This window comes from Lycium ferocissimum, chromosome 9 (genome assembly GCF_029784015.1).
Source record: "Lycium ferocissimum isolate CSIRO_LF1 chromosome 9, AGI_CSIRO_Lferr_CH_V1, whole genome shotgun sequence".
NCBI lineage: Eukaryota > Viridiplantae > Streptophyta > Magnoliopsida > Solanales > Solanaceae > Lycium > Lycium ferocissimum.
In genome coordinates, this window is record NC_081350.1 from 23033082 (window position 1) to 23046222 (window position 13141).

At 33.4% G+C, this 13141-nt stretch overlaps 2 protein-coding genes across 3 annotated transcripts; both read left to right on the forward strand.

Moving 5' to 3' along the window:
• Positions 1 to 393: 393 nt before the first annotated feature.
• Positions 394 to 7878, forward strand: LOC132029922 (mitochondrial import inner membrane translocase subunit PAM16 like 1-like). Of its 2 annotated transcripts, none has more exons than XM_059419329.1 (5): positions 394 to 614; positions 2519 to 2572; positions 6805 to 6892; positions 7328 to 7458; positions 7543 to 7878. In XM_059419329.1, the coding sequence occupies exons 2-5, from the start codon at positions 2570 to 2572 to the stop codon at positions 7684 to 7686; spliced, it is 366 nt and encodes a 121-aa protein (XP_059275312.1). In that variant the 5' UTR covers positions 394 to 614; positions 2519 to 2569; the 3' UTR covers positions 7687 to 7878. The 2 variants fall into 2 exon arrangements, with proteins under 2 accessions (XP_059275312.1, XP_059275311.1); XM_059419328.1 differs by lacking the exon at positions 394 to 614 and adding an exon at positions 1091 to 1616.
• Positions 7879 to 9653: 1775 nt separating this feature from the next.
• LOC132069315 (inositol oxygenase 2-like) lies at positions 9654 to 12826 on the forward strand. The gene is made up of 11 exons (XM_059462699.1): positions 9654 to 9755; positions 10407 to 10536; positions 10627 to 10708; positions 10973 to 11177; positions 11282 to 11341; positions 11626 to 11678; positions 11768 to 11890; positions 11987 to 12056; positions 12173 to 12251; positions 12385 to 12466; positions 12601 to 12826. The coding sequence occupies exons 1-11, from the start codon at positions 9725 to 9727 to the stop codon at positions 12625 to 12627; spliced, it is 942 nt and encodes a 313-aa protein (XP_059318682.1). The 5' UTR covers positions 9654 to 9724; the 3' UTR covers positions 12628 to 12826.
• Positions 12827 to 13141: the final 315 nt, after the last annotated feature.

Below are 13141 nucleotides of genomic sequence, written 5' to 3' on the forward strand. Positions count from 1 at the left end.
CATAAGAAGAAATACTCGATTAATATAGAAATTAGGTGAAAATCATTTATACTTCCCAATTTTTCTTTAAAAATTAAACTCTCTCCTCAACTTTAAACAATAAACATTCTCCCCACTTTATCCTAATTGACTTTTTAAAATGCCTATTTTATCCTTACATTATTAACTTTTATTTTCTTTTTTTAATTTATGTAACAAATTTCTTATAAAAAAAATTAATATTATCTTTTAAAAAAAGTAAAAAGTGAGAAATACTAATTGAGTATGTAAGTTAACGATCTTCTATAATAGAATAAATTAGCAGAATAAACAAAAAAATAATTTTATTAAAAATAATCCAAACCGGCTCCAAGAATAGAAAAAGAAACTATTTATACCAACACAAATTGGAAAAAAAAAAAAAAAAAAACAGAAGCCTTGGTTTTCCCTTGTGCCTAATTATTTTACAGGCGAATCAAGAAAAGTCTGACACCCAAAAATCATTTGAATCTCCATATTTCTTCCAACCCCACAAAAGTTTCTTTCTTGTGCTGAGGTTTTTTGGGGTGCCTTGCAGTTTATCATTATCTGATTTCTACCTTTCTCATTCGTATTTCGCCTTTTGCTGCCAAAAGGTACGGTTTCCAATTTTCGTCACTTAGCTGATCTCTTTAAGTTTCAACTTCTTAGAGAATTACCTGAAAAGTTTACATTTATCTGAATTGTTTAATCTTTATCTTATCTCTGTTGAAAAAGTGTTTTCTTTTTCTTTTGTCTTTTCCTTGATATGCTTCGATAATTGATTCTCAATTGTTTGAAAAGTGTTAAGCTTTTGGATATGATCACAACTTAGGTATACATGTGATTATTTTTATTGTTTTTGTCATTTTCTGGCTTGTTCAAATAGATTGTGGAGTTAGCTTTTTTCGTCTTTCGTTTTGTATGTAAATCTCTCAATTTGTTTAATGAAGGTCTTCAAGGAATGGCTGATTACAGCCAGAAGAAGTGTACTGGAATAGGAAGTATTCTAAGTGAGTGCAAAATGTCTACAATCAAGGGATAACCATTTCTATGTAACATTTTCAAGTGATAATGGTGGAATTTTATTGTATTAACAAGGTAATAAGCTATTGAAAGTAAATACATAGAGGCTGGGCTATAGGAAAGTACTGCATAAATTGTACTTGGGCAATTTCCCAGTATTGTGCTTTCTAACACAATATCCTAAACTCTTGGATAGTCATAATAAGTATGTTAACAAGTGTCGCTTTGGTCGAGTGGTTAAGGCGTGTGCCTGCTAAGTACATAGGGTTTTCTTGATCAAAAATAAAAATGTTTTAAACAGTGGCCGTACAGTTACCAGATAAACTGAACAAGGCTGGATGATATTGGTCAAGAGGCATATTCTCGAAGAAGCCGATTACATTTTTACGACCAACATTATTTTGGACATACTGACATGAAAAGTTGCAAAGCCAGAAAAAGATGAAATCTGAAATCGACCAGAGTCCCTACTAATTCAGCTTTACAATCCTACCGATGACAAGAAGCTGGAATGACAAAGGATGTGGGTGTCATCTTGGCATGCTAACCTAGCCCAAGAAGCACATACAAGTGTCAATATTGCCCCTTATTTGGTAGAGTGACTGGATTTACTTTTGCATTTCTACATCAAAATTTATCTCTCAGTTCACGGCAGTGTTTCTGCTTCTTCAGTGAAAGAATGGGATTATGTCCGTTGATATACCATCGCCTGTTGAAATTACCTAATATCACTTATTGTTGCGAGGAATTCTTATCGAAGTTGTAGACCTTACAAATGATGAACTATTCTGCATCAGAAAATTATGCAGAGAGTAGAAAGGTTTTTTTGGTAGTAATATGTATCATGGATGCTCTACTTTCCACATTTTGAGCTCTGCTTTTTTTGTTTTTTGTTAATTGAAAATCTAACTGATGTGACAATGCTTCACCAAGGAAGTAATTCTGTTTAATACATCAAAAGTCTAAACAAAATAACATTTCTTGTGAGGGTAGTGATTTTGTCTTAGATAAAACTTAAAGAAGAAGTCACTGATATTTGATAACAGTGATTAGGTAGAAGAATTTGGATTAGAAGGGAGAGGGGGGACAAGGGAGTGGAAGAGAATGCATGCTTTGCATTCTTTTTTTTTTCCCCCCATGTAAAAAAAAAAAAAAGGAAAAAAAAAGGAATACAAAGCGTGGAAGACTCATGAAGGAATCATTTCTTTTGTTGCCTGATACTTTTAGTCTGATGTGGGTTATTTGTTTCATCTGGAGGATGATTCATATTGTTGCTTTCTTCAAACTCATAGATGCTCAAATAAGCATGTTAATCTTTGCTAGCCATATAGAAAAAACAAAAAATATTTAACCTCTGATGCTTGGATTTTAGCTTCTTTTTGAATTTTTAACTATTTATGGTAACTGGTCTTATGGGGGACTTTATATTATGTATACAAGTAGCTTTTGATTTTTGAATCTAATTGATCCACTCTGGTGTTTTGTCTTTTCTTAGGTTACTCATATTCAAAGCTTGCCTGGTTGGGGTCATATCATAATTTCAGCAATGGTATGTTTGTGCTTTTATCTTTTTTGTTCTCGATGCAATATTCTTCCAGATATGCGTTCTGCCAATCCCATTTTACTTTGACTTTGAGTTTCATTAGTTTGCTTGTTTATAGAAGTCCTCAAAAGTGGTAAGGTTAGGATTTTTTTAGCTCTTCGCCAAAACCAAATTGATACACTGTTTGATTATGGAGGTGGAACTAAACTTTAGGATATATAGGAGAAAGAAAGTTAGAAAATATTGATTATGTTGGTACTCAAAATGGTAGGTATCACCTTCGTGCTTAATGAAATATGTCCTCAATGGAGATAGCTTGTAGAGATGACTCCCCCTTTTTTTCGCGATAAGTTTGTACAGATGATTCCTTATGTCCTATAATTGTCCTTCTGAAAGATATAAATCTGAATGATATAAAATAAGAACAAAAGAAGCTTTAGCTGTAGGGGCATGATCATCAAAGTTAAACTAAATTACTTTTTTCAATTGATTACCGAGGTAGTGATCATACTTTAGTTCTAAGAATTTAAACTAAAAAAATATTAATTCAACAGCTATTTATAAGAATTGTCGAACATCTATATTGAAATGTATAATCTCATATGAATCGATAATAGGAAAACAATTGATCAGATTACTTATCATCAAAACGACCTCTTTCTCTAAGTTAGAGTTCTTCCAATATATATATAAAAAAAAAAAAAAATTAAAAAAAAAAATAAGTGTTACAAGTTTCTTAGAGGTGATTGAAGATTTTTTTTATAAGTGGAGATTGAAGATTTTGAAAGTTTTTGTTGCATAGGTGAAGAGGCTATTACATTTCTACCTGTAGTGGAAAGCTCTAAACTGGTTTAGAATAGAGTGGGTTATGTTAAGTATATTAAAGGAAGCATTGCATAGCTGGAGTTTCAAAAGAAGAAAGAGAACTCAAGGCATAGGATGTAGTCCCATTAGCTCTTATGGGAGTGCAGACGGAGAGGTATAGAAGGGCTTTTGATAGGGTAAAGAAAGATTTTGTACATGTGAGAAGTAGTCTTGTGTCTCTAGTTTCTTTTTGGTGCACCTATGAGGTTCTTGTATGTATCGATGATTGGGTGACTTTGGAAGAGAACATATTTTGTTGTAGATTTCTCTACTCCTTGGGTATACTACTTGTATATGAGGACTCCCCAACACTATAAAATTATTTACCACATGAAGTAGAGTTTAAGTTCTATGCACTGACGGTGTAAAAGGTTATTTACAACAGTCATGTCACATTAAGTAATTACAAGTAAATTTCTTTATGAGCATCAATTCGTAATCTGGTTAAAATAGTAACTAACCTGCTATCACAGGTTAACATTCAATGATAGTGCATTAATTTGGTGGGACTCTATTATACGCTTTCTCTTGGTCAATGAATATCATGTGTAGATCTTTCTTTCTCGCCCTATAAATTTCCATTTATCTTCTTAGCAAGAATATAATTTTTTCTCATTGATCCTCTTAGCAAAATATAGTTTCTTCTTTAGATTTCTCAGACATAAATCCAGACCTGTTCTATATTGTTCGTATAATGTCCTCAAGTTAATGTTCTATTACTTTTTTACAGAACTTCATTTATGACTCATATTGTTTTCTGTTACGATAGTTTACACAACTTTGAATATCTCTTTATTCTTATATATTGGAATTAAGGTACTTCTTCTCCATTCCACTCCTTAGTATAGAATTAACTAGCACCTCTTCGAGACACTTTCAAACCTTATAGAGATACCATCTTGACGCCAGGGTTTTTGTAACTTACATGTTTTCCATTGGACACTTTACTTTTATAGGCCTCATTCTTTGAGTGTAGCTAAACTTTTTATCCTCATCTCTCCTTGATCTCGTTATCTCTTGTCAAAACTTGCTGGGAATTATCTATAGTACACTTATCCTAATTTAATATTTACCCCTCTTCTAGCACCCGAGGGTGTGGTCTAATGGTCAATTAAGTGGGTTGAGAACTATGAGGTCTCAGGTTTGATTCCCAGCGGAGGCAAAAAAACACTAGGTGATTTCTTCCCATCTGTCCACGCCTTATTTGATAGAGCGACCCAGCACCTGTGCTGGTGGGAGGTAGCAGGTATCCCGTGGAATTTGTCTAGGTGCGTGCAAGCTGATCCGGACACCACAGTTATCCAAAAAAACACATTTGCCCCTCCTCTCTCAGCATGCCAATTTATGATTTTTTTTGCCCCTCCTCACATCCTAGCTTTTGGTACAGGCAATTTAGGGCTTCACCATAGCAAAGGACATTAATTGACACACACACACACACAAAAAAAAAAAAAAAAAAAAAAAAAAAAAAACTATGATCTTTCTTTTTTATTCATTACCAATACTTTTTGCTGGACAAACATCACACTGTAAATAATTTTTGTTCAGTTTTTTGACTGTGTAAGCTCTTTAGGAAGCTTCTAGCAGGATCATTGTTTCAGGAGCTAATCTTTCCTCTTTTTTTTTTTTTTTTTTTTTTTTTTTTGCTACAGCTTGCAATTTCAGCATCTACTGGATGCAATTATTAATGAAATTTCACTTTAATGGATCCAAAAAGGAATCTATCATCTTTTTTATCGCTGATGTCCTTTTTGCAGTTCTTCATTCATTACTTTGTCAAGTCACTAGCAATATAGACGATCTTCAATTTCTTGTACATTTACTAGAAATTATGAGCATTTTATGTTTAACATTTCATTTCTTAATTGGAGAGCGATCCACTGTGCTTCCAGCTAGACAAGTATCAGCCTGCCTTCTAATTGTTGATGTTATCCTGGTTTGTCAATGTAAAAATGATGATAATTTGATAGACTAGCAGTCTCTTCTTTGTTTTGCTCTAAATCCTCTTTCTCGCTAAGGCCCTCACTTGATGCTTAAGCTGTTAAGAGTTAGATTAGTTATTGTTATGTAGATTATCTCAAGCAGAATATAAAGAGTTGTGAATCTATAGGTTTAATATCTCATATAAGTATATTTTTTTGTGATCATCTAACAATTAATGTTCAAATATTTTATATTAATGATTTTGTAAAAGATCCTTTAGATTACTCATTGTTGTAGAAAATGCCTCTTTTGAGGTACAAACATATTTATTGTTTATTAGTTTATGGTATATAATTGTTTTAAATGGGTTAAAAGAATCATGGGTGGCCATAACAATGCAGTTAACAACTATATATCTAGAAAAATGAACAGTTATTAATTCGTGTAACTGAGAGTTCACTGTATGTTCTCTTGTGCTTACTGTTTATTTCCTTCATGCATGAACTCTTTGCTCATGCTCAGTGATGTTGTGCTGATTGACACGAACTGTATTTGAGACACATGATAATTGATAAACACTGTTTTCCAATTTTTCTGATCATCTTAAATGTAAGCTTTCTACATGTGATTAGTAGGCCCATTTCTTCCTCTAGATACCAGTCTGACTGACTTTTAAAAAGAATTGTAGAGGGGTATATATAATTACGCACTATCTTGGATACTACTGTAAATTTGTAGTGCTTGTCTTCAGATCTCAATCCTCAGCAAGGATTGTCTATTTCTGTAAATTTTTCTGCAGCATCACTATGTGGCAAAGTTCTAGATAGGTAGAAGAATCTTCTAAATACTTGCATGTGGAATGACTTCCACTCAGTGCCATAGGATGCTGCACTTGTGCATTTCTTTGATAACATAATTAAGCAGGCGATCCATTTACCATGATGAATTTAGTACTTGCCTTTTGAATTGGTCGGTCAATCCTTTTTAGGGTAGTCACTTTTTAAATCTGCTGTAGCCAATGTGATTGAGGCAGTGAAAAATGATTATTTAGTCTGGGATCTAGTTTTTACTTGTAAGCTCAATATATTTTGGGAAGTATTTGTCCCCTATGTGCTTTTTGCTCCTTTTTTTTTCTTTTGCCATTTTAAGTTAGGCTTTCTCTTTACTTAGCTGGGCTGCACTGGCAACCCTATTTGATGGCCAAGTAAAATAGTTTAGTGCTAACCATGTGACCTCTTCTCTACCCCCCTAAAAAAAGTAAAATCATAAAATTGGTCCTCTTTTTACCATGGTTGTTATCATAGAAAAAATGGATATTTCAGGCCATAGCTCACATTATTTCACTGTTCATTTGATGTCGTTTCATATCCTTTTCAAGTGCATTCTCCTGATCCATGCACTTACTTGAAATGATGTCTCATTTCGGCAATTATACAATGTTCTTGAGGCAGGCTGCAAGAATTCTTGCTAATTTAATAGTAATGGGTTCTTCTATATTGGCAAGGGCTTTTGTTCAAGCATATCGTCAGGCATTGGCCAGTAAGTATCTACTGAATTCATGTTCCCCCTATTTTAAAATTGACTTTATATGCAATTAATTTGAGTCGTTCTGTTCTGCATCATAAGCATTTCAAGACTGTTGCACTATCGTGTTCATTAGATGTGAGGTTAATGTAATTCCCAAGGAACGCCGTGAATTGTAGAATCAACTGTTTCGGCAATAACTATTAGCTACAGATATAACTAACAAAATCTGCACTTCAAAGAACTGTTAATCAATGTAAAAAATAACATGGTTGAGTTGATTTTGCACCCCCACCCCCGCCCCCAACAACCCCCCCCCCCAAAAAGCCCATCCCTACCTCAAGGAATGAAACGTGGAAAGATCCGATATTCTGACTTGAACTGTTGGGGTGTTTAGTTTGCTATATGTTGCTTCCATGCACGTATGTACTTACTGCTTCCTGATGGCAGATGCCTCGAAAAATGGTGTTGCTCAAGAGGCAGTGCAGAATATTAAAAGAGCTAGTAAAACCATGACAGAAGCAGAGGCAAGGCAGATTCTTGGTGTCACTGAGAATTCATCATGGGAAGAAATTGTGCAGGTTCGCTTAATGTTTGTCATTATCTTGCAACTCTGCTTTTGTCTTCAATATATCATAATAAGTTGCGTATCGTTTTTCTTGCAGAAGTATGACAACTTGTTTGAGCGAAATGCTAAAAATGGGAGTTTTTACCTTCAGTCAAAAGTACATAGAGCTAAAGAGTGTCTGGAAGCAGTTTACCAACCTAAAGAACCAGAACAAAATAAGAAAACTTTTTCTGATGATTAGTGTATATCTTTGCTGCTAATGATTTACCTAGTTAGTTCCAAGGGTCAATGTCAAATATTTATTTTGGGTGATAGTAGCTTGAGGTTCCTGTTCAAGATCCTTAATGAAATTAAATGTGGTGACTGTTGTGTTAGAGACATCACAAAATTGTAGAATACATATGTGATAATAAAGGGATCATAATTCGGCTAACGGGGAAAAGAACATTTTTGCCCATCATTTTATGTTATATTCATTGTTCAAGCGTCTCATATGGTGATGCTGTAGTCACAGCAAAGGTGCAATGTATCTAGCATTAAATTTGTTGTTGTAAAACATCACGATGCATAAAATCGTTATAGTTAAAAAGCATAAAATAAAGGAAGAAAAAAATCTCTTCCCATTTTCTTCGTTCTTTGACAGGAAAGTCTATGGAATTAGTGGATACCTTAAAAAGGAGTTAATATCTCAACCTATAGAAAATTAAATGAACAAGGAAAAAGGCTAGAGATATAGGCAGTATGCTTATAATTTTAATTTTGTGAGACAAAGTAAAAATAGGAAGGGACTGGAATTACTTTTGAACCCATACACAAGGATAAGGTGGTAAGATAAATCGTGTTAGGGATAGAATTATTTCGTTAAGCCTTGTATGCGAACGTGAGACAACCAATGTCATTATCGCCTATACGCTGGCACAAATAGAATTAGCTGCACAAGCTAAAACTAATTTTTGGAAAGATATGCAATCCAAGTTTAGTCATCATAAGAAGAGTGAAGTTGAGGTGACATTAGATGGGATCGTGGTGTCTAAATGCAAACAATTCGAAAAATAATTAGGATCGTTGTTTTAAGGAGAATGATGAGTGAAGTTGTTACACGTAAAATAATAAAAGATGGTTGAAATGGATAAGTACTACTAAGATGATGTCTACCAAAGTGAAAGGTAAGATTTGTAAAACAGATATAAGACCGACAATTTTGTATGTGCATACATGTTGGACTTTAAATAAGATGATGCCTACCAAAGTGAAAGGTAAGCTTTGTAAAGCAGATAAAGACCGACAATGTTATATGTGCATGAATGTTGGGCTTTAAAGTCCAACTATCTACAAGATGAGCATCGTGGAGGTGTGGATGTTATGCGGTTATACAGATTAGAAATCACCACATTTGCTAGAAGGAGCAAGTAACACACATTGAGAATAAAACAAGAGAACGTCGCTTGACATGGCCTGATTATGTCCTATGCCAACTTCCATATGCACCGGTCAATAGGTGTAAAATCATAGCGAGTGAGTATTAGAAGGGAATTACGTAAAAATTTAGAAACAAAAGTTTAATAGATAAGATAGGATTATCAGTATTAATTTCGAAAGTTAATAAAGATAAATACTTAGGCAACCATCAGGGTAAATCATTAATTAAATGCAGACCTTTTAGGATTTAAAGATTTCCTTCCCATTTTTTAAGATGGTAAAAATAAAAACTTATGTTGGCATGACTGATTAAAAAATTTAGAAACAAAAGTTTAACAGATAAGATAGGATCATCAGCATTAATTTCGGAAAAAAAAAGTATTTATCTTGATTATCTTTCGAAATAATGCTGATGATCATATTTTATCTGTTAAACTTTTGTTTCTATATTTTTTAATGAGTCATGCCAACATAAGTTTCTAATCTATCATCAAGATAAATACTCAGGCAACTATCAGGGTACATCACTAATTAAATCCAAACCCCCACAGTTATTGCACTTCCATTAATTTTAGGATTTAAGAATTCTTTCCATTTTTTTGAAACGTTAAAAATAGAAACTTACGTTGATATGACTCACTATGCATATCTTTTTTTTTAACCGCGCAAGCTGACTCACCTTTTGTTGTATTAGTATTAATTAAGGAGTCAAAGAATATTTTTATTACTAGAAAAGGACTTTCTTATGTCACTATAAAAACCAATGTTTTTCTCAAAGTTGTCAAAACAAGCAAATTCTCATAACGTATTTCTCTTTGTTTATTCGTTATTTGTGCTTTCTTTCTCAAGTCAAGTCAAATATGACTATTCTCGTTGCCCAAACTGAGCATGGTAATTTTTTTTGGTTTTCTTTTTTGTCTCTCTTTCCTCAATGTATTTGTTTGACCTTTCGAATTATTTATCTAGTCGTTATCTTTGTGATTTAATCTTAAATGTCAGTAACACTTTTTTTTGTTTCTCATCATGTATCCGGTATTCCCTTTTTAAGGAGAAAGCTTTCCTAGTAGATTTTTTTGTCATTTTTAATATTGGAACCTTAGATTTTCAATTAAAATTTATTACACTACAACCATTTATTAGTACTTGTGTTTGCAAATGTGTTAAGTCTCTTTGATATGTCAGTTAACTTTATATTTTCAAACTGAGGTGAATCCAAAATTTAAAATTTATGAATTCAGGTGTCTAGCCCTTTAGAATTACTGAGTTCTGGATGTATAATTTGTACATATTAAATAGATTTTCTAAGACATGTAGGTTGTTGAACACGTACCGAAATGGTTCATCCACACCCGTTATGGGAACCAGATTCAGTAATTTCCAACATTTTTTATGTTTCGTTATATAGGCACAATTGAGTTATTCTTTCCATTACAAAAAATTAACTTTATGACTTTGGTGCAACTAACTAATAGTTGGATGACTATATATTCGTGAAATGATGATTGATATGTGTGCTCTTGATCTTGCTCTCATCAACAGCAGAAGTGGAGAACAAGAAGGCAAGTTCTGATGCTAAGGAATTGTTTCTTAATGGAGGATTTGTTGTGCCAAAGGATGTCTCAAATGATGGATTTGTTGTCCCTGGCAACAATGCATTTGGCAACTCATTCAGGTTAATTTTTACTTTTTCTCAATTAAGAAACTAAAATTGATATGATGTATGTATACAACGTAATCTTACGTTAATTAAATATGGATGCAGGGACTATAGTGCAGAAACTGAACGGAAAAAGATCGTGAATGAACTCTATCGCCAGAGCCACATTAACCAGACATATGATTTTGTAAGACTCCAAAAAACAAAAACAAAAAATCTTGAATTAGAACATCTTTTACGTTACACTGGAAAATACTATAACGCTATATTAAAATCTTTCACAAGCTACCGTGCTTAAATTTACTCGGAGCAAAAATTCCATATCTTTTGGTCTTATCTTCCCGTGCTAGCAAATTTTCTTCATGTGTGTGGCCTATAGTTGCCAGCAAATTTGAACATTTGTTTAATGCATACATAAATGTGTTAACTTTTATGGATTAAAATTAAACAGGTAAAAAAGATGAGGGAAGAATATGGAAGGTTGAATAGAGTGGAGATGAGCATATGGGAATGCTGTGAACTTTTGAATGAAGTTGTGGATGACAGTGATCCTGATTTGGATGAACCCCAAATTGAGCATTTGTTGCAAACTGCTGAAGCTATTAGGAAGGATTATCCTGATGAGGATTGGTTGCACTTGACTGGCCTTATACATGGTTTGTGAAAAAGAAAAGAAAAAACAAGATTTTAATCTTTATTAAAAATCAATAAACATTTAAATTTATGATGATATAGTTAATTCATGCCCAAAATGTTGTAGATCTTGGCAAAGTTCTTCTGCTTCCTAGCTTTGGAGGGCTCCCACAGTGGGCTGTTGTTGGTAAGAATTTCATTGTACATACTCAAATAGTATATATTATAATTTCCACATTTATTTCGATTATTTCTACCTTATGGCTTAATTTTATCCCTGTTAGCCTAGGGGCGCTAAATTCCTCCTTTAGAAGTAGTTGGATGAATTTTCCTCTTTGCAGAAATTTTTTAGCCTACTGAACAAACGAGGGCATAATTTAATTAGTGGCGGCCAAAAAGAGCATTTGACGAAACGACCATTTTATTTCTCAAGTATGTATTTGATATGTTAACTATATAACTTAATGACAGGTGACACATTTCCCCTTGGCTGTGCTTTTGATGAATCAATTGTGCTTCATGAGGTGTTTTTCTTCCCTATTTTCTTCTTCAGTTTTTTTTTTTTTCCTACTAAAGCTTCATTCTTCTTATTACTCAATTGCCTATTCTGCAGCAATTGAAGGAAAATCCTGATTACCACAATTCAGCTTACAACACAAAATATGGAGTTTATACTGAAGGATGTGGGCTTGATAATGTGGTGATGTCTTGGGGCCATGATGACTACATGTACTTGGTATACATTTTTCTTTTCCAGAAAAAAACTTTCAGACTTAGTCAAAGTAAATGGCAGATTATGTCTGATTTACATAATTTGTATAATTATATGCAGGTGGCTAAGGAAAATAAAACTACTCTTCCATCTGCTGCATTGTTCATCATTCGCTACCATTCCTTCTATCGTAAGCATTGCATAATTAACTTCTTATTTTCGTTGTCGTTCTTGAAAAACGTTTTATGACTTTATGGATATAATTGTCAAATTTATATGCCTTATCTTGAACCCTTTTTTATGTAGCTCTGCACAAGTCAGGGGCCTATACACACTTGATGAATCAAGAGGATCATGAAAATCTGAAATGGCTTCATATCTTCAAGTATGATTTTGTTTTGCTAATGATATGAGTTGTAGTTCTGACTGTTCTGGTTTATTTTTCTTGATGTATTTTTTCTATTATTAACTGTTGAGAATGTGGTTTGACTGAATATTTTATGATGGTTGATTGACAGCAAATATGATCTGTATAGCAAGAGCAAAGTTAGGATTGATGTGGAGAAAGTGAAACCTTACTACATGTCTCTCGTTGAGAAGGTAAATTTTCACTTTCCGTGAATAAGATCAAATAATTTTTTCTCGATCTGCTTTATAGCAACTATTACGCCTCAAATCAAGTTGGAATCGACTATATCAATCGTCGTTCATTATGTCGTACATCTTGATTGCAGTATTTTCCAGCCAAGTTGAAGTGGTGAAATCTTCCAATCAGGGCAGTCTATGAAACAATTTACTTGTGGCTACAGCAAATAAGATCAGGAACTGCCTATGGGATTTTATTTGAGCATGTTGTTGTTGTTTTTTCCTTTTTGTTTTAGTTGGGGTATTGTGTTCCCTTGTATGAGAGTCGTGACAGGCTATGTTCCTAAAGTTGTTTCATAAATAAAAGTTCCTTTGTTGAAAATGCATTTGTCTTCTGTAAATTATAGCTTAGTCTTCTAGTTATTGTGATGATCCACATACTAAATCTCCTCTTTGAAAAAAATGCTGTGAATATGTGTAAGCATGCAAGATATCTAACATAAAATCATCATAGCTAGGAGGAACTCCGAAACAAAAGAAAGAGCAGTTCTCAAAATCAGAGAAAGACATTCTTAACTGGCTTGAAAGTAAAATGTAAATTTGTATCACCAGCTCAAACTAGCTTTTGGCATTTTCTATAGACTAGCTTTGACATTGGCTGCTCATTATCTGTTCAAACTCGTCGTACAG

Bases quoted from the DNA above. Each gene is read 5' to 3' on its own strand.
- LOC132029922 (XM_059419328.1), top strand. From the start codon at position 1,545: ATGTGGGTGTCATCTTGGCATGCTAACCTAGCCCAAGAAGCACATACA. The intron at 6,893-7,327 runs GTAAGTATCTAC...TCCTGATGGCAG, and splicing joins ATATCGTCAGGCATTGGCCA to ATGCCTCGAAAAATGGTGTT. The intron at 7,459-7,542 runs GTTCGCTTAATG...TTTTTCTTGCAG, and splicing joins CATGGGAAGAAATTGTGCAG to AAGTATGACAACTTGTTTGA.
- LOC132069315 (XM_059462699.1), top strand. From the start codon at position 9,725: ATGACTATTCTCGTTGCCCAAACTGAGCATG. The intron at 12,057-12,172 runs GTAAGCATTGCA...TTTTTTATGTAG, and splicing joins TCGCTACCATTCCTTCTATC to CTCTGCACAAGTCAGGGGCC. The intron at 12,252-12,384 runs GTATGATTTTGT...GTTGATTGACAG, and splicing joins AAATGGCTTCATATCTTCAA to CAAATATGATCTGTATAGCA.